General features: G+C 40.8%; 1 protein-coding gene across 1 annotated transcript in view; it reads left to right on the forward strand.

Moving 5' to 3' along the window:
- Positions 1–18,592, forward strand: part of LOC136874233 (transcription factor Sox-3) — a 423,434-nt gene extending 404,842 nt beyond the window's left edge. The window contains exons 6-7 of the mRNA XM_067147869.2: positions 11,375–11,694; positions 17,168–18,592. Coding sequence (XP_067003970.1) covers positions 11,375–11,694; positions 17,168–17,426 — 579 coding nt within the window. The 3' untranslated portion in view covers positions 17,427–18,592. The remainder of the gene's footprint in view (positions 1–11,374; positions 11,695–17,167) is intronic.
- The last annotated feature ends 8,481 nt before the right edge of the window (positions 18,593–27,073 follow it).

A 27,073-nucleotide genomic window follows, 5' to 3' on the forward strand; every position in this document is an offset into this window, starting at 1 on the left:
AAATGATATATATATATATATATATAGATAGATAGATAGATAGATAGATAGATAGATAGATAGATAGATAGATAGATTTAAATAATACATAGTAAGTTAACCAACAAGAAATTGAAGCACTGCACTGTCACGCAAAATAATTTGTAAGTACATGACAATATTATTCATAAGTTTGACGAAATCACGTTATCCATAAGATTTACAACTAGCCGCTGCACTGTTATATGTTTGATGTTACACCACACTTCCCACTGGTTAACAAACGATTGAAGGAGTTCGGTGTGGGCTGATTCAATAGTATGACTGTGAAGAAATGTACGACTACAAGATCCACAGTTGATACAGTTTGAAGCAGGGTAATCCCTTCCGCAGAATGAGACAGAAAAATACCACATTTCAGACTATTCAGGCGTTCATTGGTTGATCTGAAACCAGCTCAGACGTGAATAACAACTTTCAAGGCTTGCGAGTCCCCTGCAGAAAAGGAAGTATCCAGTAATCGGGAGATAGTGGGTTCGAATCCCACTGTCGGCAGCCCTGAAGATGGTTTTCCGTGGTTTCTCATTTTCACACCAGGCAAATGCCGGGGATGTACCTTAATTAAGGCCACGGCCGCTTCCTTCCCATTCCTAGGCCTTTCCTATCCCATCGTCGCCATAAGACATATCTGTGTCGGTGCGACATAAAGAAAAAAAAAGAAAAGGAGGCCACGTTGTAACTGTCCAGGAAATAAGGTATGTTCAAATAGGAGAAAAATAATTTTGCGTACAAAATCTGAACATTTCCAATAATAAAAAAATGTTCATTTAAAAATGTCGCAGAACCGTATATAACGAGTACGGTTTGACAATCGAACCGTGCATCGTACATAGAGGGTTGAAAACGGTAAATGTCCGGCTCAAACCGTACGGTTGGCAACGCAGCCTGCATATATTAAATATAATTCGGCTAATTTACACGAGAAAAAACGCAAGGAGTGTAGATTTTCAGATAAAGAAATGATCAGGTTTCACTCGGGTTTGGATTCTTAGTCCGCGCACTCTGTTTCATTGTATGAACTATTTTAAAAGAGTCATATGAAATCGACTGCTCGTTGTTCGTGGAGTTCACACTTTTCATTCCTATTGTCAGGGGTTCTTCCCAAAATGTGCACCAGATCCTCGTCCATTAAATTGTTCCAGGTTAACTATCGCTACTCATTCTTTATAATCCTTTATCTTTCATTCATATTGTTTTCGCGGTAATTTCTATTGTGAAATGTCGTCTCGCTTCCTGTATACCTCACATACACACATGGACTGGAGTGTGCGACTGAGTGAGTGAGTTCTATTGAAACTAGTATAGCTGTCAAGCTCACCCTTCTAATGTGAGCGCTATAGCGAAAGCAATTGTTACAGCACTGAAGTAGTGCCTATTGTAACAGCAGGTGCAGGGGCAGGCAGTGGATGGGGTAGGATGGGTGGGGGAGTGATACCAAGCAATAAACCAGGCTTCATATTTAATTTAAAACACAGAGATAACCAACGGGTGAGCATTACAATATATCAGCAGAGTAAATGAAATATATTGCCATGGTCATAGACATGTACAGTACATAAATTCTCTCCTACTACAGGAGGTAGCATATTGGGCAGTAAGTTTACTCCATTCCCTCCTGTCTTGAACAATCCTGGGGGTTTTCACACGAGAAACGAAATATATATAGGCCTTTGTCTATAGCATGTCGATGGCCTAGTTCTAATACCACGTATCTGACAATGCTCTTCCTATCCACTATTTCACTTAAGTCTGGTCACGCCTCCCAACCACATATTTATATGCAGTCCATCAGAACAATTGTCATTGCGCTCAATTTCCTATGTGCATGTGTAAAGGGAAATGGACCTTACCATACCGCATTGTATGGATGTTGTTTGTATGGCTAATCTACGTACTCCTACAGTATAATGCATTTAAGGTTTATTTTCCTTTATACGTTGTCATATGAAAATTAACAAAACGAAAATTGTTCTGATGGGCTGTATATCCAGATGTGTCTGGGAGGCGTGACCAGTCTCAAAGTAAATAATGGATAGGAAGAGCATTGGGAGATACGAGGTTTTAGAAGTAAGCCATCGATATGCAGTCCATAAGAACAATATTTTCGTTGTGCTCATTTTCCTATGCTAATCTGCAGAGTAAAATGAACCTTACTGTAGGAATGCATGTTTGCACGGCATTTTTACTCACTCCTACAGTACAATGTATTTAAGGTTAAGGCCGTGATTTCGCCCTCAGGGGTTAGGTCTATAAGAATAGTGTATAGCAGTCATCGTACCTAATTGGCCATGCGTCAGTTCACAAACGTTAGGCTGATAAAACTAACAGGTCCCAAGTTACAAGTTTTGAGCCCCTGAAGTAGCTTTCTAAAGTTAGGCCTGTAAGAATAGTGTATAGTAGCTATCTTGCTTAATAGCCATTGCCCCAGTACCCTTAACGTACCGTACTGAACGAATGCATGTTTGCACGATGTATTTACGCACTTATTCAATATAATGGATTTAACCTTTAGTTTCCTTTACACATGGGCATAGGAAAATGAACAGAACGAATACTGTTCTGAAGGACTGAATATTCATATGTGGCTGCGAGGCGTGACCTTGTTAAGGAAAATAATGGACAGAAAGAGCATTGTTAGATACGTTGTATTAGAACTAGGCTATCGGTATGTTCTTCTCTGTCGTTTGACATTTGGTGGAATGCGTCTCTTTGCTACCTCTGGAAAGGTGACAGTAATACACTATTCTTATAAGCCTAACTTTAGAAAGCTACCCTCAGGGCTCACAATTTTTAACTTAGGACCTATTAATTTTATCGGCCTAATTTTTGGGAACTGAGGCAAGGGCTATTAGGCAAGATAGCTGCTATGCACTATTCTTATAGGCCTGAATTTAGAGAGTTACTTTAGGGGCTCACAACTTCTAACTTAGGACCTATTAGTTTTATCAGCCAGAATTTTGTGAAATGATGCATGGCCTATTAGGCAAGATGGCTGCTATACACTATTCTTATGGACCCAACTCTGGAACGCGACCCCAGGGCCTCGGAACTAAGCTCAGTAATTTAGTCTTCTGCATGCAACGCTGTTATGAATCTTAAATTTTCTACTTCTCCGCAATACCTCTTAGGTGGTATCGTGATCTAAATACGGGTTCTTCAAGATTTTACGAAGGCACCTGGTTGCTTGTCGTTTAAAAGGGCCTAACATCTAGGTTATCGGCCCACGAAGGCACCTGTTTTGGAAAACGTCAAGCCATGATCGAGGCATAATAATAAAATAAGTACTACTACTGCTGCTACTACAATGCAGTAATTAAACCAAAAGCATTACTGGCCTATGCATCAGAAAGTTAGATCATTGGAGGCAGATCACTAAATAAATAGAAAAGCAAGAAAGGGAAATCCTAAGGAAATATTAGGCCCAGTATGGTTAGAGGAAATGGTCATCCGGGTACTTTAACGAAAAGGTGATTATAGTTCTACTGACACATATCAAGAATGAACAACGAGACTGAAAAAAAGAATTCTCAGCCAAGTCGTCTCATTGGAAGTCAAGAACAATTAATTTAAATTGAAAAAGACCTCCAGGAAGTCGGCATCACAGGTGAAACTGAGGAAGAAGTATCTAAATTCAGTGCACTAATTCACAACCCAAAACAATAACCAACAAAACCTGGGCAGAAAGACGCAAGAAAAATTTCAAGGAGAATTGTTTTAGGAAAGGAAGGAAGGAAGTAAACTCATGAGTTAAGTAGGTTCAATGGGTACAAATAATAATGAAAATAATAATCGGATGGTTTCATACATCAAGCTAGCACCAAAAGAGCTAAAAGTAAACCAGGGGGCAATCAAATGGACAGATGTTAAATATCTTGGCGAATGGATAGAACCAATCATCTTTGAAAGAGAAGCTTTCGCGTCGCGCATGGATGAAATGGAAATGGCTTGTGAACTGACCAAAGACGTTTACAACAAAAAGTCCATCTCATTGAACGCAAAATTCAAACCAGCAGCGACGTTGCCACGTTTATTCTTTTCCAGTCGTCAATATCGTCAGTAAGTTACGTAGGTATAAGTATGTGTTATTTCAAAAAATACAACAATATTACAAATATTAATTCATGAATAAAGGGCTATTAGAGATAAAAAAAATGCATTCGGCGAATACACTCGTAAAACACGCACAGCTTGCTTCTTCAAAATCTCAACATTGTACGTAAACAAACGTTATTTAATGGAACTTCTACATGTGTCTGTGAATGTGTGAAAGAATGAACGACACACTAGTTGAGTTAAAGGAAGTATGTGAGCATATAAATTGTATAGATCATAATTATAGAAACGTTTATATGGAGATTTGAAAGTGATAATACCTTACAATAGTTATACAAATATTATGTCAGCATGGGCAGTTTGTGCCTCTACGTTTCCAAATAATTCTTTATTACAGCATTCCCAGACATGTATCATATAAAAGAGGTGGCTTTCAATAAGAACATATTTAATGCCCCTCAACAAACCACGAGAGAATTTATACCTCAGCCTGCTAAGGATACCAGTCACAGGGATAAATTTATTAGAGGTAGTCTCCACGTGATTACTTCACGATAGATTTTCATCTATTATGTATACACAGTGCTTTTTTTCTAGGATAAAAGTTACCGGTACTCACCATGTAGGTGCTATTACAGCGACTTCCACACTTCCCAGATACACTCCGATATACCCTCGTCGTCACTATCCACTCCTCTCTCTCACAGAAGTCATTTATAGAGAAAGTGCCGGATGTTCTGGCCTGTCATTATCAGAACCTGTTATTTTTGACCCCATGGATCTTCAGTCTTAGTTTCGTGACCGTCTTCAAGACGTGCATTTTCAGTGTTTCAGTGCTACTTTTGTGTTTCATAGGATCACAAGTAGATCTGACAATTTCTTCCTCTTCAGTATTCTTTATTTTACTCATCTTTATTCATGATAATGGTCACCTTCCATTAAATCGAAGACTACTTACTTTTTGCTGATGACATTGATATTTTCTATACAGGCTCTAGCAAGCATGAACTTGAACACAATATGCAACAGGATATCTTATTACTTGAAGCATGGATTAATTCCAAACAATTAAGTATTAACCTAACAAAAGCAAACCACATAATGTTTCACAAACCTTTATATGCATTATATCTGGATATAAAGCTCTTTTTCAATAATAGAATAATGAGAGTGAAGAGTACTAAATTCTTTCGACTGATTATGGATGAAAATCTATCGTGTAATCAGGTGGAGACTACCTCTAATAAAATTAACCCTGTGATTGGTATCCTTAGTAGGCTGAGGTATAAATTCTCTCGTAGTTTGTTGAGGGGCATTAAATATGCTTTTATTGAAAGCCACCTCATTTATATGATACATTTCTGGGCATGCTGTAATAAAGAATTATTTGGAAAGGTAGAGGCAGTAAAAATAATTTTCAAACTGCCCATTCTGACATAATATTTGTATAAGCATTGTAATATATTATCACTTTCAAATCTCCATATAAACGTTTGTATAATTGTGATCTATACAATTCAAGATAAATTAGTTCGCTCAAACACATCATAATTACCAATTCACAGATTCATATTTTGAAACAAGAATTATTTATAACATTCACTACAGTCAGATTCATTCTACTTTGTCTTTGTCCTGTCGTTATCTATTACAACATGTAATACATGTATTACAGTATTTCGTCACTGCACCGCCAAAACCTCGTATCTCACAAAGCTCTTCCTATCCATTATTCTCCATAAGACTGGTCACGCCTCCCAGCCAGGTATGGATACGAAGTCCATCTGAACAATTTCCGTCGTGTTAGTTTTCCTGTGCGGACTGGTAAACAAAAATGATTCTTACATGCATTATACACTAGGAGTGCACAAATACGTCATGCAAACGTACATTCATACAGTACGGTACAGTAAGGTCCAATTTCCTTTACACATTGGCATACGAAAATGAACAGAAATTTTCCTGATGTACTACATATCCATACGTGGCTGGAAGGCGCGACCAGGCTTAAGAAGGTTTTGCCGGTGAAGCGATGATATGTTTCGTTGCGTTTTTCTGCAGCTTCTTTTAGGGTGGAAATAGTACCTCTTGAATACACTCCTAAAATATTGCCGTACGAGATTGGGAGATTATTGAAATTTATAGACATCTCATGCGCGTTTCGTAGTAAATTCCCCATTTGCGAATCAGTGGGTAACAAAACATGGTTGTATAACTTATGTTAAAATGTAAAACCGCTTCTATTATCTCTTACAACTGCTTTGACCGGGCAAGTTGGCGGTGCGGTTAGGGACGCGCAGCTGTGAAATTGCATCTGGGATGTAGTGGGTTGGAACTCCACTATCAGCCGCCCGAAAGATGGTTTTCCATGGTTTCCCATTTTCACACCAGGCAAATGCTGGGGCTCTATCTAAATTAACGTCACGGCCGCTTCCTTCCCCCTCTTAACCTTTTCATATCCCGTAGTCACCGTAATACTTATCTGTGTCGGTGCAACTTAAAGCAAATTGTAATAAAACAAAAAACGAAAAGAAAAAACAACTGCTTCCACTCTCTGAAACTCGCTCAACATCGCAAGATACAATGGGGAACATTCTTGAAGTTGTTTTCCATATTTGATAGAAATACCAGAATATAGGTTTGAAATATTGGTGCTGTTTGTGGGTTACTGTAGTCACGTCCTAGTTCGTGAACCATGGGCAACGGCTGAGTGGCCTAGTAAGTGGTCCTGAGAGTCGGGATACCAGTTGCTGTGGAATGGGAGTGGGCATTTCGGACATATTCTGAGTCGCGGCCCTCCTTGTGCTCAGGCGGCTAGGACTACACAATTCACCGGTGGTCCATAACCCGTTAGAGGAGAGATCCTCACTTGGACTATGTGCAAGTAGGGCAGCATCCTGCTTTATGAATTTACCGAGCTCAGAACACTTTAAGCAAGCCTCGGACCTATGGGAGTAATGGAGTCCCACTCCCATTTGACAGGCGAGGGACTCTTTGGAAACAACTTGGCGAACGAAATGGAATTCGATGGGGAGCTGTCAATATTAATGGGGCTTATGGAAGAAAGAAGGTAGAACTTGCTGAGTAAGCAAAGAGGATGCATCTGGATGTGCTAGGAGTAAGTGATATTCGGGTAAGGGGAGATAAGGAGGAAGAGAAAGGAGATTATAAAGTGTACTTGACGGATGTTAGAAAGGGAAGGGCAGAGTCTGGGGTAGGGCTCTTTATCAGGAATACTATTGCACGCAACATACTTTCTGTTAGGCACGTAAGTGAGCGAATGATGTGGGTAGATTTGTCAGTGGGAGGAATTAGGACAAGAATTGTGTCCGTGTATTCACCATGTGAGGGTGCAGATGAGGATGACGTTGACAAGTTTTATGAAGCACTGAGTGACATCGTGGTCAGGGTCAACAGCAAGGATAGAATAGTGCTAATGGGCGATTTCAATGCGAGAGTTGGGAATAGAACTGAAGGATAGGAAAGGGTGATTGGTAAATGTGGGGAAGATATGGAAGCTAATGGGAATGGGAAGCGTTTGCTGGACTTCTGTGCTAGTATGGGTTTAGCTGTTACGAATACATTCTTCAAGCATAAGGCTATTCACCGCTACACTTGGGAGGCTAGTGGTACCAGATCCATAATAGACTATATCTTAACAGACTTTGAATTCAGGAAATCTTTTAGGAATGTACGCGTTTTTCGGGGATTTTTCGATGATACAGACCATTATCTGATCTGTAGTGAACTAAGTATCTCTAGGCCTATGGTAGAGAAAGTGAAATCTGTCTGCAAACGAATAAGGGTAGAAAATCTCCAGGACGAGGAAATTAGACAGAAGTACATGGATATGATTAGTGAGAAGTTTCGAACAGTAGACAGTAAGCAGGTTCAGGATATAGAAAGTGAATGGGTGGCATACAGGGATGCTGTAGTAAAAACAGCAAGGGAATGCCTAGGAACAACTGTGTGTAAAGATGGGAAAAGGCGAACATCTTGGTGGAATGATGAAGTGAGAGCAGCCTGCAAACGTAAAAAGAAGGCTTATCAGAAATGGCTCCAAACAAGGGCCGAGGCAGACAGGGATTTGTACGTAGATGAAAGAAACAGAGCGAAACAAATAGTTGTTGAATCCAAAAAGAAGTCATGGGAAGATTTGGGTAATAACCTGGAAAGGCTAGGTCAAGCAGCAGGGAAACCTTTCTGGACAGTAATAAAGAATCTTAGGAAGGGAGGGAAAAAAGAAATGAACAGTGTTTTGAGTAATTCAGGTGAACTCATAACAGATCCCAGGGAATCACTGGAGAGGTGGAGGGAATATTTTGAACATCTTCTCAATGTAAAAGGAAATCATCATGGTGGTGTTGCAAACAGTCAAGCTCATGGGGAGGAGGAAAATGATGTTGGTGAAATTATGCTTGAGGAAGTGGAAAGGATAATAAATAAACTCCATTGTCATAAGGCAGCAGGAATAGATGAAATTAGACCTGAAATGGTGAAGTATAGTGGGAAGGCAGGGATGAAATGGCTTCATAGAGTAGTAAACTTAGCGTGGAGTGTTGGTAAGGTACCTTCAGATTGGACAAAAGCAGTAATTGCACCTATTTATAAGCAAGGGAACAGGAAGGATTGCAACAACTATCGAGGTATCTCATTGATTAGTATACCAGGCAAAGTATATATTCACTGGCATCTTGGAAGGGAGGGTGCGAGCTGTGGTTGAGAGAAAGTTGGATGAAAACCAGTGTGGTTTCGGGCCACAGAGAGGCTGTCAGGATCAGATTTTCAGTATGCGCCAGGTAATTGAAAAATGCTACGAGAGGAATAGGCAGTTGTGTTTATGTTTCGTAGATCTAGAGAAAGCATATGACAAGGTACCGAGGGAAAAGATGTTCGCCATACTGGGGGACTATGGAATTAAAGGTAGATTATTAAAATCAATCAAAGGCATTTATGTTGACAATTGGGCTTCAGTGAGAATTGGTGGTAGAATGAGTTCTTGGTTCAGGGTACTTACATGAGTTAGACAAGGCTGTAATCTTTCACCTTTGCTGTTTGTAGTTTACATGGATCATATGCTGAAAGGTATAAAATGGCAGGGAGGGATTCAGTTAGGTGGAAATGTAGTAAGCAGCCTGGCCTATGCTGACGACTTGGTCTTAATGGCAGACTGTGCCGAAAGCCTACAGTCTAACATCTTGGATCTTGAAAATAGGTGCAATGAGTATGGTATGAAAATTAGCCTCTCGAAGACTAAATTGATGTCAGTAGGTAAGAAATCCAACAGAAGTGAATGTCAGATTGGTGATACAAAGCTAGAACAGGTCGATAATTTCAAGTATTTAGGTTGTGTGTTTTCCCAGGATGGTAATATAGTAAGTGAGATTGAATCAAGGTGTCGTAAAGCTAATGCAGTGAGCTCGCAGTTGCGATCAGCAGTATTCTGTAAGAAGGAAGTCAGCTCCCAGACGAAACTATCTTTACATCGGTCTGTTTTCAGACCAACTTTGCTTTATGGGAGCGAAAGCTGGGTGGACTCAGGATATCTTATTCATAAGTTAGAAGTAACAGACATGAAAGTAGCAAGAATGATTGCTGGTACAAACAGGTGGAAACAATGGCGGGAGGGAACTCGGAATGAGGAGATAAAGGCTAATTTAGGAATGATCTCGATGGATGAAGCTGTACGCATAAACCGGCTTCGGTGGTGGGGTCATGTGAGGCGAATGGAGGAGGATAGGTTACCTAGGAGAATAATGGACTCTGTTATGGAGGATTAAGAGAAGTAGAGGGAGACCAAGACGACGATGGTTAGACTCTGTTTCTAACGATTTAAAGATAAGAGGTATAGAACTAAATGAGGCCACAACACTAGTTGCAAATCGAGGATTGTGGCGACGTTTAGTAAATTCTCAGAGGCTTGCAGACTGAACGCTGAAAGGCATAACAGTCTATAATGATAATGTATGTATGTATGTTTTTTTTCTAACAAGAATGACTTTGAAACCATAACATTTAAAATAAGATGTTAAATTAAGTAAATAAGATCGTGAGTTATGTAGTTCCCATAGATTACTCGATTGTTTACAGCTTGTGAGTTCTATAGGTGCAATGGATTATTGGATTAATTATTTATAATGTGCGAGTTCTATGGATGGCATAAAATACTTGATGGAGGCTGACAAGCAAAGGCACGCCTACATGATAAGTTCAGAACTGAGTGTCATATGTCTTGTTTACAGGTCGTGAGTTCTGTGCACGCCATGAAATACTCGATGCAGGCTGACAAGCAAAGGCACGCCTACATGTTAAGTTCAGAACTGAGTGTCATATGTCTTGTTTACAGGTCGTGTGTTCTGCACACGCCATGAAATACTCGATGCAGGCTGACAAGCAAAGGCACGCCTACATGTTAAGTTCAGAACTGAGTGTCATATGTCTTGTTTACAGGTCGTGTGTTCTGCACACGCCATGAAATACTCGATGCAGGCTGACAAGCAAAGGCACGCCTACATGTTAAGTTCAGAACTGAGTGTCATATGTCTTGTTTACAGGTCGTGTGTTCTGCACACGCCATGAAATACTCGATGCAGGCTGACAAGCAAAGGCACGCCTACATGTTAAGTTCAGAACTGAGTGTCATATGTCTTGTTTACAGGTCGTGTGTTCTGCACACGCCATGAAATACTCGATGCAGGCTGACAAGCAAAGGCACGCCTACATGTTAAGTTCAGAACTGAGTGTCATATGTCTTGTTTACAGGTCGTGTGTTCTGCACACGCCATGAAATACTCGATGCAGGCTGACAAGCAAAGGCACGCCTACATGTTAAGTTCAGAACTGAGTGTCATATGTCTTGTTTACAGGTCGTGAGTTCTGCACACGCCATGAAATACTCGATGCAGGCTGACAAGCAAAGGCACGCCTACATGTTAAGTTCAGAACTGAGTGTCATATGTCTTGTTTACAGGTCGTGTGTTCTGCACACGCCATGAAATACTCGATGCAGGCTGACAAGCAAAGGCACGCCTACATGTTAAGTTCAGAACTGAGTGTCATATGTCTTGTTTACAGGTCGTGTGTTCTGCACACGCCATGAAATACTCGATGCAGGCTGACAAGCAAAGGCACGCCTACATGTTAAGTTCAGAACTGAGTGTCATATGTCTTGTTTACAGGTCGTGAGTTCTGTGCACGCCATGAAATGCTCGATGCAGGCTGACAAGCAAAGGCACGCCTACATGTTAAGTTCAGTACTGAGTGTCATATGTCTTGTTTACAGGTCGTGAGTTCTATGGACGCCATGAAATACTCGATGGAGGCTGACAAGTACCGACAGGCCTACATGCCTCCTTCCAGTCTCACAATGTCTATGTACTCAGCGGACCCCAAGTACATGGACAGTACCACTAAGAGCTATATGGAGCGAGGATATCTAGATCCCACCAGCGCGCTCACTAAGGCCTACTTCGAGTCTTCAAAAATGTACATGGAGTCGCGATACGACCCCGAACAGCAACAACGGAACTACGATCTCTCCAAGATGTACTCCGACAACCCTCCCCCACCACTACCACCACCGAGTACGTCTACCTCTTCAAGGTAGGTCAGATTTCCGCTTCACTATTGCTGCCACCAAACTTGTCATAAGTTATACGTTAGAGATTAGATGTGTAGTTCTAGTATGGAATTACAGTAACACGTTGTGATCCAAAGCTATCCTGAGCACGATAGTTATTTCTAAGCTTTGCAATCCACATCCATGCTCACCATTTGAAGTGGTATTTTGTTTTCTAATGTTTCCTATACGGCAATACGGCATGTCTGAGCAAATGCCGAAACCACGTGATAGGCAACCCGTAAAGCCAAAAAATACCACGCAGTTCTGAATGATCCGGTAGATGGAGGTACAAACGGACAGTGAGTTAAAGCGCGGGTTGCCTTATGAAGTTATGAGGATATTTTGGGTTTGTAGTAAGGATGTAGAGGAGAGGGCATATAAGTCTCTGGTAAGACCCCCAACTAGCGTATGGTTCCAGTGTATGGGACCCTCACTAAGATTACTTGACTCGAGAACTGGAAATAATCCAATGGAAAGCAGTTCGATTTGTTCTGGGTGATTTTGACAAAATAGTAGCGTTACGAAAATGTTGCAAATTTTGGGCTGGGACGACTTGGGAGAAAGGGGACGAGCTGCTCGACTAAGTGACATGTTGCGAGCTGTCAGCGGAGAGATGGCGTGGAAAGACATTAGCAGACGAATAAATTTGAGTGGTGTTTTTAAAAGTAGGAAAGATCACGATATGAAGTACAGCTGGAATTCAAGAAGACAAATTGGAGCAAATATTCGTTTATAGGAAGGGAAGTTTGAGATTAGAATAATTTACCAAGGGAGACGTTCAATAAATTCCCAAATTCTTTGGAATATCCGGCTCCATGGCTAAATGGTTAGCATGCTGGCGTTTGGTTCAGAGGGTCCCGGGTTCAATTCCCGGCCGGGTCGGGGATTTTAAACTTAATTGGTTAATTCCAAGGGCTCGGGGGCTGTGTGTGTGTGCCGTTTTCAGCATTAGAATTCATCACAGGTAGGGCCCCATTCTCATAAACGTGCAGGTCACCTATACGGTGTCAACTCGAAAGATCTGCACCCGGCCTCTTCGGAGGCCACACGCCATTATTATTATTAATTCTTTGGAATTATTTAAGAAAAGACTAGGAAAACAACAGATAGGGAATCTGCCATCTGGAGACTGCTCTAAATGCAGATCAGTGATTGATTGATTGATTGATTGATTGATTGATTCCTAGACAAATACTGACTACGGTTTATATGTACTTTAGACTACAGTAAACAAATAATAAATTAAAAGTTCAAAGAGGGAGACACTAAATATGAAAGTCCCCTGCTCCCCTAAATGCACGAAATGAAAAGTCAAAGGTGAATATGTAACTCGAACCTCTTCAGGAGGTAAAATGTGGATAACATTTCTACCAGTGCTAGTGATTTAATACTAAGTTATATGTATTTTTAAGTTGAATGTGTAGCCTATGATTTTACCTTAATAATAAACGCAATTCGCTATAATACAACTTGCAACACTTATAAATTTGCACGACGCACACCATGGTTACACATTTACAAACTTCGCTGGCAGTGATTAAGAATTCCTTTCACACATTTTTAAAATATTTGGGATACATTTATATCCTGCCATGTTAGTTGTCCCACTTGTATGTAATTCGGGACCTTGAAATTTATCTGCGAATTCAGGATATACGACCAAAATCGAAATAGGTGGCAACCCTAGGTTTACGATTCGAAAACGTGGCGGACGAATAAATACCGACCTCCCGCAGTGCCATCTTTTGTAGTTTACGCGAACGCCAAGAACCACTAGTAAACCAGTTACTGTCTATGAATGTTGTGCGGTTATCATTTAGGGAACGGACTGTTAGGCACTGGTCGGCTAGGTTAGAAGCCGGCGCCACGGTGTAGGGGTGGTACTTGCCTCTTATCCGGAGGTCCCAGGATTTTTACCTGAATCTGAGGGCTGGTTCGAGGTCCACTCAGCGTACCCGATTACATTTGAGGAGCTATCTGACGGTGATATGGCGGCCCCGGTCTAGAGAGCAAAGAATAATGGCCGAAAGGATTCATCTTGCTGACCACTTGACACCTCATAGACAGGCTCAATTAAGCCTATCATCTAGCTGCTTTACAGTTAATGGGTGAGCTGCATAAACTTTAGGGGTCCTGAGAGTTCAGATCGCTAATGAACCATAAGTACGTTATACTGTGGGAGTGCGTGAGTAAGTCATGCATTCCTAGAGTGCGCGGCATAGGAACATGAACACAAAAAATATTGTTCTGATGGACTCAATATCCGTATCTGGCTGAGAGGCGTGACCAAATCTTAAGGAAAACAATGGATTGGAAGAGCATTGGGAGATATGACCTTTTGCCCGAACAGCGACGATCTGTATACGAATTTCACTAGCTGACAAGTGGAATACATCCACCATCCCGCTAATTTCACTCAGGCATCTTAGGGCCTGCATTAACCAAGAGTTCCTATGTGATTCACGTCTACACCTGCGTAAGTGAAAGGTGACAGCCTGTTGCGTGGTGCGGGAAGGGATATGAATTGGTAGCACCTGGAGTAAATTAGAACAATCAAGGAAATTACCGACACATTTGTGTATGAAATGTTATCATAAGCTATTGAGGATAGCATGAGCCAACAAGATAACGACATATCGAGAGTATTGCTTGACTTTAGTAACAGAGTTAATCCGTGTTGTCTCAAAACTCACGAGTTTCAAAACTCGCGAGTCTCAAAACTCACGAATTCCAGGAAGAGGATTAGTAAGAAAAAGTTTCTCTACCTGGGAAAGTCTCAAAAATCACGAATTCCTGTAAGAGGATTAGTAAGAACAAGTTCCTCTACCTGAGCCAGTCTCAAAACTCACTAGCAGGGCCAGTTCTTCTTTGAATGGATAAATGTCCACCCTATTAGTGATGGGATAATGGAATACTTTTAATAATCAAATAACTTCCATCCGATTATTTAAATAATCGAATGAATAATCAAATCAAATAATCGAATGAGTTTCAAACATAATTCAGTTATATCGCGCAGAATAATCGGATGCGTCATGAATATTTTTCTTTTTGCTTTAAATGTGTCTGGTAGATAACCAATTGAAGTTAGCGAATAGATGAACGCTTACTACGAATAGAAATGTGCCTTTTTCCAAATGAATCTCCAAATGTTTAAACTAAATGAGTGAACTGTCTTGATCTCTAATATCTCTAAATAAAATTCCTTATTCAAGTAAATGCCGCCATCTGGCCGCATAATGGAACTAAGCCCCAGTACTACCAACTGACAGTTTCTTTTAACTAGCAGCGGATAATATACTGTACCTACTTTAAATGGTTAGCATGCTGGCCTTTGGTCCAAGGGATCCAGGGGGTCCCGGGTTCGGTTACCGGTCGGGTGGGAGATTTTAACTTTCATTAGTTAATTCCTGTGGCTCGGGGACTTGGCGTTCGTGCCGTCTTCAGCATTAGACTCTATCCCAACAGACGTGCAGGTCGCCTGAACGGCGTCAACTTTAAAGACCTGCACCAGACTTCTCCGGAGGCCACACGTCATTATTATAAATTTACGTGAAAAGGAAAAACTGCATTGTATTAACTTTAAGACAACTGCAAATTATTTTTAAAATAATGATTATAATACACCTCAGCCTCTTTCATTCACTAACCATTATTTTTCCCCTGTGGGTTGGGGTGGCAGAATAACATTCACAGTATCCCCTACCTGTCGTAATAAGCGACTAAAAAGGGGCCCCGAGGGCTCTTAAATGATTTAAGAAAAGGCTAGATAAACAACTGATAGGCAATCTGCTACCAGGGTGACTGCCCTAAGTCGGTGGAAAAACATGAGTTGAAGGGAAGCGTGGGTCGCCGCGCACCTCATCCCTCCTGCAGTCATCGCAAGCACCTGCTGTCCGGATTCGTGAATTTTGAGACTCATTAGAATGCTTACTTTAGCTACCAGTTTGTAGTCGTGAGTTTTGATACTATTTGTTACTAATTATAGCCCGTGAGTTTTGAGACTCGTGAGTTTTGAGACGTAATCAGTTAATCACTGTATGTATGTATGTATGTATGTATGTATGAATGTACGCTATGTGATAATATTGTGGGAGAAATACTGACCCGCGCCACATAGCCTATATTGTCAAGAGCGAGAATTCTTGACGTTATTCGGACAATATTGAACCTTAGATGGCAGAATCTTGCCGACCAAAGTAGTTCTTCTTCTTTTTATTCTTTATAAGTTTACCGTCCTGGGTCGGTTTTTCCCGCAGACTCGGCGAGGGATCCCACCTCTACCACCTCAAGGGCAGTGTCCTGCTGCTTCTGACCCTGGGTCGGGGGATACAACTAGGGAGGATGACCAATACCTCGCCCAGGTAGTCTCACCTGTTATTCTGAACAGGCGCCTTCTGAGGGATGGGAAGATTGGAAGGGATAGACAAGGAAGAGGAAAGGAAGCGGCCTTGGCCTTAAATTAGGTACCATCCCCGCATTTGCCTAAAGGAGAAATGGGAAACCACGGAAACACTTCCAGGATGGCTGAGGTGGGAATCGAACCCACCTCTACTCAGTTGACCTCCCGAGGCTGAGTGGACCCCATTCCAGTCCTCGTACCACTTTTCAAATTTCGTAGCAGAGGTGAACTTTACATAGTACTTCAAAACAAGATTAATTCACTAACTTATAATTGTAGTAGTTGGCTGAATTATCAGCAGTCGGGTATTTTCGCAATGTATAATGGCTAATTTCGCAGTAGTACGTGAATTCTTTGCCAACAACGCTGCAAATACTAGTTCTTGAAATGGGCCGATGACCTTCGATGTTAGGCCCCTTAAAACAACAAGCGCGCAAGCACTTCTTGAAAGGAGTAATAAATATTGCAGAAGTGCTCACCTTAAATAGGCCTGTCTTTCAGATACATTAAACAGGACAAGTACTGAAGTGTATTGATAGTACTGACATAGGGATCTATTGTAGTTCACAATTTACAACCTTTACCAACAAAGTACGAGACATTTACAGGACATAATAAGCCTATCAAACCTTCTCCTCGCTCGCGCCGTGGTAAAACTACAGTAAAGTTTCCGGCTCCATGGATAAATGGTTAGCGTGCTGGCTTTTGGTTACAGGTGTCCCGGGTTCGATGCCGGGCAGGGTCGGGAATGTTAACCATCGTCAGTTAATTCCACTGGCACTGAGGGTGGGTGTATGTGTCATCTTCACCCTCATTACGACGCACAGGTCACGTACGGACGTCAAATCAAAAGACCTGCACCTGGAGAGCCGAACATGTCCTCGACACTTCCCGCACTAAAAGCCATACGTCATTTCATTTCATTACAGTAAAGTTATATTTCAGTAATTGTGCATTTAGCCGAGTCTTTCTTACCGACGGCTAAGCGATCCTTTGTCCTCAAAGTATTTCAAGTTGGTTTCCTTATAATTTCACTTTTCTACTTATTGCAGGACACCGACAGAATCACCGGATGTGACAAAGGGAAGTCAACAGCAGGATATGGGGGCGGCATCTTCATCGTCAGCCAGCTCGACGTCCACCTCATCGGCAGCAGCGTCTCCAGGGGCCAACTACTATCCCGGCGCACCTCAGAGTCAAGGGATGCCAGGACTTATCCCCATGACCCAGTACAGTGGTCACTATCACCAGGGGCCGGCACCCACAGCTGGGGGTAGTGAGTTCAGGAGACCTCTTACAGTCATCTTCTGACCAGACAGAGTCTAGGGTTCTCCTCCTTTCGTATAACCGACTTGTCTTTTACTGTAACCGTGAGCTCGCAGGCGATTCTCATTCCGATCTCACTTATTTGTTATTTCTTGGTATGACTTTCCTAACAGAAAAGCTCTGCTATGGTAATTTTCAGAAAAAATTCTATGAAGATGTATGGTACAAGCTCACCAATTTCCCGAGTTCGTAAACGATACCACAGAAAAATATCAAAGGAATGCTTCTCGACGGAAGTGAGAAAATCCTTGAATAATTTTCATAATGCAATGGTTCAATTTCAGTGAAAATGTAATTAATATCCAATAATTATTTCTCTCAGCCGCTTTCCCTCACCGGTCGTTTGACAAATTATTTATTAATATTATGCAAATTGGAACTTCCTTCTCTTGATTACTTGTATATCAGCTCAATATATGAAAGTTGTAGGATAATAAAAGCATTCGAGATTTGAATTTCCTTCCCCACTCAGTACACCTCTATGTGTTATGGAAGGTGATAATGAAATTTAATTGCATATGGCGCGAAGATCAACTCTTACCTCTCACATTTTCTAATACTTTCGTTTTTATTCAGTAATAATATACTTTCGATAGTAAAGGCTGTAGAATTCAATATTTTATCGAATAATATTTATGTTGGTCTTAAATAGATTACTCACAAGAAATTCGTTTCCAGGATCGACAAGTTCAGTAAATAAATGTCAAACACAGAACCATGTATTCTATGCATTCCATTTAGATTGTAGCGATATATACAGTTATAAGAAATGAAAAAATAACAATTCTCACTGCATTAGCAAACAACCTATGTTGTAATTCCTCTGTCAACACAAAAGGATTTCAGTTTCAGGAGAATAGAGCTTTTTATTTCTCAATATACCACGTTTCAAATAATTTTTATAGAACGTCACAATTTTTGAAAAAAAATATATTGTTCTGCTGTTTTTAATTACGCTGGATTTTATGGCTTATATTTATTTACTATTCATTACTAGATCAGATAATATGATTTTGTAGTTATTATAATAAATTTGACCTTTTATTCGCCCTAGCTCTCGTTCTTAAAAGTTAGGAACATAATATTTCAGGCTGGTGAATGAACAATACATCCGGGAAATAGGCGAGCTGTGTGTCAGCTATAGGTCGAATTCCCAAGCATTTGACGTACAAAATTGAATCATTACTACTGAAAAATTAGTGCAACATAGTTTCATTCCACGTCCAATTTGGGGAATAAATTGGTGAAAGCTTTGCCCTAATACCATTACCGCCTTGCACGGTTACAGTTTCAAGACAAGCCGCCACAGGTAGAACTCAGTAATGAATGTTCTGTGATTTAGTTCATTATGCTCGTGTACATAATCGCTCTAGGAATAAAAGTTATTTTGTTTTCTTCAAACTTTTTTGTGTTATAATGAGTGGAGCTCAGTAAAGGACTGATATCATGTTTACTTCAAGTCCACACATGTTAAGAGACGAACGTTTAAAAATTAAACAAATAAAGTTTTGTCAACTGTTGTGCAATAAAACTTTGTTTGAATTGATTTTACTGAAGTAACGACAATGTTTATTCACATTAAGAGTTCTTTGTTGAATTCTCTACAGATATTGCGCTATTCTAATACATTACAGAGTGAGCAATGATTCATGTGTTTCAAAAATATTTATCCCGGAACATTTTTCGATGTGTTTGTGGTATGACGAATATGCTGTGTTTTATGGCTATCCACTGACAGTGAGCCGTGTTCACGCGTGTTATTCACCGTGACTGTAAGCTAGTTCCGTTACAGTTTAACTACCTGCATTGATAGCATAGTGAACAGTATTTCAAACACCAGATTATGGCAAGAAGTTGATACAATAGAAAGCAGATAAAACATTACATTTATTATTTCTACTTCCTTCTGGTCTTTTCAATTTTTTCAGGTCTGCATTTTTTATGGATTCAGCCCAGTTTTATGGTCGCATGCCTTTCCTGACGATATCACTATATTGAAGGTGTTTCTATGGTGATTTGTAGTGTGACATATTGTATGTAAATGAAGATTAAATTAAGACGAACATAAATACCGAGCCCCCGAGGTAGATGAATTAGTCAAAGTTAAAATCACTTACCTGGCATAGAATCGACCCGGAGGCATCTGAATCGAAGTCCAGTACACTGATCATTCAGTCAATGAGCCGAACATCACCTTAAATACTATTTAAATAAGTTCATAGATTGTAAGCAACGCAAAAATCTATCTGGTTACAAGAGTCATATATTGTCGGTGAAGAAACAATACCTCGTTTGTCACAGTTATCTTCCTATCCATTTACTATAATTATAATTATCATTGGTCGTTGTGTTCATTGCTGAGTGTCGTGACCTCATAACTCTTATCATTTCTGCGTTGCAGCCTTAGCGAGATGCCTCCATTCAGAGCGGTGTTCAGCTTTCTTTAACATGATCTGAAGAGATAGGCCAGTGATCTTCTTCGCCTGATCTAACCATCTTCTTGTTGTTCCTCCTCGTGGTCTACTGCCTTAAACTTTGCCTTGCAAAATGGTCTTTTCGAAGTTTTCTCCTTCTCTTCTGAATATGTGGCCAAATAACGGGAGGTAAAAGCCGGGCTGTTTCAGTCCAGTAGTATTTGAAGGTGCTCAAATACGTAGATTTACTGGCACGTAATAGAACTTGTGCGGGACAAATTCGAAAATCGTAAAAGTAATTAGTGGGACGTAAAGCCAATACCATTATTATCTTAAGACTCCTCACGCCTCCCAGCCACACATGTATATGCAGTTCATCAGAATATTGTGTTCATTTTTCTATGTCAATGTTTAAAGGAAAATTAACTTTAAATACATTATACTGCAGGAGAGTGTAAATACGTCATACAAATATACATTCCTACAGTCCGGTACGGCAGGGAACAGGAAAATGAACACAAGGAATGGACTGCATACACACATGTGGCTGGGAAGCGTGAGCAGTCTTAAGCAAAATAATGGATCGAAGAGCATTATGAGATACAAGGTGTTTGTTTCTTCAACAACGATATACAAGACACTATACACTACTATGAAGAAAGTACTTCATGGAAATCTCTGGGTGCGATAAGAGCATTTGTAAACCGAAATTCTAGAATATTTTATTTACCTTCATAACACTGTTTTCAAAAAATTGAAATTTAAAATTCCATTAGTTGAAGGAAAAAATATGAAAACTATGTTTGATACAAACTGCCCAATATATATGTTACTTCTAAACATTTCGCTGTATTCTTTTCAGTCACTAATTACACTCAAGATTGGACGATGGAACTCCAGCACGGTCGATTGCCAGTTGAGAGTACTTAAATTCCAGAGATCCATGTCGTTAGATTTATCTAGCACGGCAAAGAACTCCTCTCCAGGGCAAAATTATAACACACCGTTTTTCCAGACCTATGATTGTTTAAGAAATCTTGTTCCCTTGGACTACTCAGCTTAGGGGTGCAATATTGAACGCATACCATTATTATTATTATTATTATTATTATTATTATTATTACCAGCTGAGTTAGCTATGCAGTACAGGTCGTGCAACTGTAAACTTGCATACAGGAACGTGAGTTTGAAGCCTACCGTTGCGGTCCCGAAGAACATTTCCATCCTATCTTCACTGAAACCTGTAACTAAAATGTTAGTGCGATGTTAAATCGCTATTGGGAAGAATTGTCGTCGCGTAGAGGAGGCTTAAGCTTACCAGAGGCTAGTTTTGGCTAGCCTCGCAACTCTGCATTCGGGAGCCGGAGGGGCTGGTCCCCACCATCGGCTGCCATGAGAATGGATTTGTTGGGCTGCGTGGATCAGAGGTTTAGGCGCTGGCCTTCTGACCCCAGCGAGGCAGGTTCGATCTTGGATCAGTCCGGTGATATTTGAAGGTGCTCAGATACGTCAGCCTTGTGTCGGTAGATTTACTGATCATGATTGAGAACTGTCCTCAACAACGCGATTCACACGAACATTTCACAACGAACTAAACAAATCGTCCTATATATTGTCCCCTTATAGCCACCAAAATCTTGTGATGCCCCCACTAGCCAGCCACTCAGGCGTGTCCGGTCCTAACCATCTATGTAAATTCTAACTTTGATCACTATTACAGATTTTGGGAACATATACTTCGATAAACATACATTGTATGATGGGTGAAGCTATCTACTGAATGGTGGGCAGCAGTTGATTAAAAGCAGATCCTAATTTATTCAAATAAACAAACAAATAGTAAAAAATAAACAACAACAAATTAAACATTCAATAATTGTAAAACTCATTGCGTATATGAACGTCCGAAGTCCTTTACGTAATTAATACGAAGATTCCCGTTTACACTCGTGGATTTAAATTATTTGATGTTGAATCGAAACCAAAACAGTGCTTGTATTTTATTTCTCGTCGAATGGTGTGAGTAGCTAAATTTCATGCCCACAAAACATTTTGGTGAAATCCTATCCGGTCTCTACGCAAATATTGGGGGGGGGGGGGGGTGACTAACACTAAACTCTAACACTTGGTAAAATGAGTCGCACTAACTAATTTCTTATGCACAAACAAGATTATCAAATCACTCATATCATCCCTCACGTGGACCACGGACACACATTATTTACAACGCAATTAAATACATGACGCACTCACAATACCTGAAAACATAATGTCAGTCTCACACACAAACCAAAATACAGCATATTAACACTCAGCCATCCACACTGCTCGCCTGTCATTCATACCAACGATGACTCTCTCTAAAATGAACCTTCCCAGGTCACGTACCGAAAGCACGGTCTAAATCATTAAATAAAAATGTGGGTGATGAATGCGCATAGGCCTTCGTTTATGACAATCCTTGGGATTTTAATTAATCACTTCACCCGACAACACATTTACACACTGGGGGATAACACACGCTCCTTAATCTCTACAACTTGAGGAATTACACTTCTCAATCTTACTATTACTTTCACAAAGTCTGTCCGTACATTAATTTGTTTATCTCAAAGATTCCTATGCCTTCTGGTACCTTCATCCTTACAATCATTTTCCATATGACTATCCTGTCATTACCATGAAGACTGTCCGCCGCCGTAGCGTAACGGTTGGTGTTATTAGCTGCCGTCCTTGGGGGCCTGGGTTCGATTCCAGATACTGCCAGAAATTTAAGAATGGCAGGAGGGCTGGTATGTGGTTGAAATGGTACATGCAGCTCACCTCCAATGGGGGTGTGCCTAAAAATAGCTGCACTACCTCGGGATGAGGACACGAGGTTACTTACTACCATGAAGACTCTATCTACGTTTAGTTAGACCATTCTGTTAATACGATGACCTGTAACTATGAACTCTTCCTACAACAACAGGACCTATTCCCAGAATTTACATCTGACGACTTGGTTCAATCCTTTATGACGAATTTTAACACTTATCAACACACATTTGAGGGCCGAACTTTTCTCACTGATTTAATTTAACACTTTGACTTCTCTCAATGATTATACTCTTGATTAGGATCAAGGAACTGACAGCATGCATGAAACAATCACTTTCATTCTCTAGCATACGGAGAAAAATCACACTTATCCATGCATGTCCTCATTTGTTTCAAAGCATGCATACTACAAGATTACACTAGATTTGACATTATATTTGAGGTTTGTCTGTACGTTTATTAAGAAAGAAGAACTATCACTGAATCAAACGTAATTATCCACATTGATTTATCCCTTAATTAAATTTATTTCCTAATGACATGCATCCTTTCGTTAAGTTCCAACACAAAACAAGATGAAATGAGATGAAATATGTCGATTCATTTACCAATTCTAGTTTTTACTCTTACGTTACTGGCGATTGCCTCTTGGAATTACAAAATTCCACAAACTAAAACTACTATTTACAAATCCCTCTAAAATTTACGTAAAGTACTACATAATTGGTGTGTTTGGTACTAAGCCGTCAGGTCACACCTTGTTTTAGATCGGACAGCCTCATCCTGTTTACGCCGTCATTGTAATGGGAGTAGGATGTCCAGATATCAGTTCCGTCTTCTCTTTGGTCAGGTGCTACTCACCATTGTCGCGCCGTCGTCCTGGGTCGGCTGCTCCTGCGGCTGCGTCTCCTGGTTATCTCGTGCAATGATGTCTCGTTGGTATCCTAGTGACACTACAAAATTATGGTCACCTTACGAGCTACGTGTAACTGAGCTCCTGAGTTTGTGTGGCTACTATAGCATCCTAGAATTTGTACTGGTATTAAATTTGGGTGCTAACATTGTCTCTCTCTCTCGCTCTCTCTGCTCACAGTTCATGGGTCTACCCATTCGTTCGCGCCGCGGTCGCCCGACAGAACATTTCCCGTACTGCCAATTAACACTGTTCTGTATTTCCGGTACACGATTTGGACCTCGACGTCGGCCAAGCACACATTTTCTGTCACTTTATGCGGTGAATAACAGCCTTCCACCGTCGCACATGTTCTTATGGACTCGACCGTGAAATGATAACTCTGATCAAGAATGACTGTTTCTCTGATTATTATTTATTACAAGTTCAGGCGAATGCATTACCCGCACGTGAAGTTCAGAGTGCCGAAACTTCTCTCTGACATGAGGTAAAGTGATATCTAAATCTTAACACACTGCCACAGCGTCTCAACGCGTCTGTCTGTAAATACGAACGTCACCAGTCAATAAGTACCGTGTACAAGTGAGATGTCCAAAGTAACACGAACTCGATTGCTGATTCACAAGTGCAAGAGTCTGAAAAACTGAGAACAAGAATAAGACTGACCGAAAAATGATGCTAATACTGATAGTACTAAGACTGATAATGCCGATAAGACTACAAATGCGAATATGGTATGGACATTGAATTCGATACGACTAAGGATTAAGGAATGCCTTTCAGTGCCCTGTGCAGATAAATTTATCAACTCGGTTCTCCCATTCCAGTGTATTCTTCACTTTGGTTTCTCTTGGCCTCCACCAGTCCCATAGGGGTAATTAACATGACGCTTCTTCTCGTTGGCCGGTCAGTTGTGATTCCTCGTACTGAATTCGATTCTTCCCCTGTTCATGTGGGCTAGGGTTAGACTTTGTTGTTATTGTTTGAGTTTTGCTTTGTTTTCTTGACCTCCACTCTGTATTCACTTGACGTTAATTCGGATCTGTTGTGAACGTATCACTTGGCTCACATGCGTTCCTTTAAAATTTTTATAGGACACTTCTGTCGCACTCCTTTTAACTGTGAACCTGGATATCGAGTGTATTGTTTCCTCTCAGCCTATTGTCTTGCAGTGCCCCAACCCTTCTTGTTGTTATTCTCGCCCGGTCCTTAAGAACATTTATGGTGGGGTTGTCAGTTTACCCTCTCTCCGTTCGCTGTACAATATTTATTTCTGAACTCGGTAGGCATTGTTTCCCATGTTCTGAACTATCTTGTAGGGACATATGTATAATCTACAGAATATTGCGTAGATCTTGGCCACTACGTCTGACACGACTGGCCTTCTGAGTAACACCAGTTCGCCTACTCGTAAGGGACGATGGTATCTCTTTCCACGGACACGTCGTAACCTTCTCGCGGCTTGCCATTTCAGACATTCAAATGAGTTCTGTATTCATACCTCATGTGACGGTCTTGGGTCGACTGAACACCGTATCCTATTATGCCACGGACGTACCGGTTACCGGTTTAAGTGTACGACTTCTGGGATCTGTCCAGTGGACTCATGTACTGTGTTATTAATACATTCGCTGATAATGGGGAGTACATCAACCCATTTGGTGTGTAGGTCTGGACAGTTTATGCGACATAATTTAGCTATTTCGGCCATAACTCGTTCACTAGGGTTTCCCTCTGGGTGCCTTATACTATAGAGCGTATGTTTTATTCCCAGCTCCTCCATGGTCTGTCGAAATACGGCTGATGTAAACTGTGCTCCATGATCAGTCAGTAAATACTCTGGTTTCCCTAGAGTTGGAATTACGTGATTTTGAACTTGCTAATACCCTGTTTAGAGGCGGCTTTCTGTATGGGACTCAGGACTATGAATTTTGAGAAGACGTCCACTGTTACCACGATGAAACGACATCTCGTGCGACTCGGCACAGTGCGAACCAATAAATCTATCGTGAAAAGCTCGCGAGCCTCAGCGGGTAATAATGGTTTCGGCGGTTGCTTTAAAGGAAAGGAATTCGGCTTTATGCGTTGACAAATATCGCATCTCTTAATGACCTCTCTGATTGTGTCCTTAAGCTTGGACCACACGAATTAATTACTGCCAGTGTTTTGTCAATTCCAGCGTGTCCCATAGTACGATGGGCATGCTTTACTAAGTCTTTCTGATAACTTGTTTTACACGACACTACGGAATTTAGTATGATCTGGATCAATAAAATCGTGCAGAATATCGTTAAAGTAATGGTACTCCACTGATAATGTACGGACATTTAAGTATTCTGGGTATTCTGGTGCTAGTTTTCTCTTGTAGAATTTTATCATTATTCCTGTGAATGGGTCACGTTCGTGTCCTTCCCGGATGTGTTCTATCTTGGTTGGGATTTCCTCATCATCCGTCGTCAAAGTGAGCTGGTGAACACTCGTTTCTTCTGAATTGGATTATTTGACTTCAGGCATCGGCAAGTAGATTTTATTTGCTCGCACATTGCTCCCATGTGACGTCGAATTGCTGTGCGAACAACCCTACCTGCTTACTATTTTATTCGCGATGTCCGTTATAAGCCTGAATCTTAGCGTTTAGTGATCCGTCCTAAGGACAATCGGAAATCCGTACATTGTAGTTTTCCAATGTTGGGGAGCGGTAATAATGGCAAGCATTTTCAACTACGTGGCCGTGTACTTGACTTCATGGGTTCGTAATTTCCTACTCATGAAGGACAGATAGGTCTTCCTCCGGTCTGGGTTTGATTCTTCCTGATACAAGACCGCTCCTATACCCACGGCTGAAGCATCAGTTTGAGTTATAAATTGCTTCTTCTAATCCAGGTATCATAACTTTATAATTTCCAAGAGCATTTTCTTCGTTCTCTCGAACGCTACTCTGTGGTTTTTTCACCACGCCCAACGATTTTTCTTCCGTAGTAATTCCTGTAGTGGTGCTACTTACTGTCTCGATGTAGTTAAGACAGTGAATGGAGAAAAACGGAGTAACCCCTAAGAACTGCCTTTACCTCACAGGTTTAGGAAAATTCTGGTTTGCTTCTATTTTCACCGGATTAGGTCGGACCACTTTCCCGTCTAAAACGTGTCCTAAAACAGCACATCCTTCTGGCAAAATTTCGATTTATTCAGGTTCACCTTGAAGTTAGCTTCCCTGAGGTTCCTTAGCAATGCGCCAACATGTTCCAAGTGTTCTTCTAAGGTGTTAGATGCGACTAACAGATCGTCCACATAGCGTACAGTAAATTCCTAAACTTCGGGAGTAAGATTACTTTATAGTGTTCGGATTAGTGCTAAACAAGCTGTCTTTAATCCAAATGGGAGTCTTCGGAAAGTATATGATTGTTGGTCAAATAAGAATCCCGTCAGAAGCCATGATTTTTCTTCCACTCTATGTGGTGGAATGAGGCGGTTAAATCCATGACTGT

Source organism: Anabrus simplex, chromosome 1 (assembly GCF_040414725.1).
Source record: "Anabrus simplex isolate iqAnaSimp1 chromosome 1, ASM4041472v1, whole genome shotgun sequence".
Classification (NCBI taxonomy): Eukaryota; Metazoa; Arthropoda; class Insecta; order Orthoptera; family Tettigoniidae; genus Anabrus; species Anabrus simplex.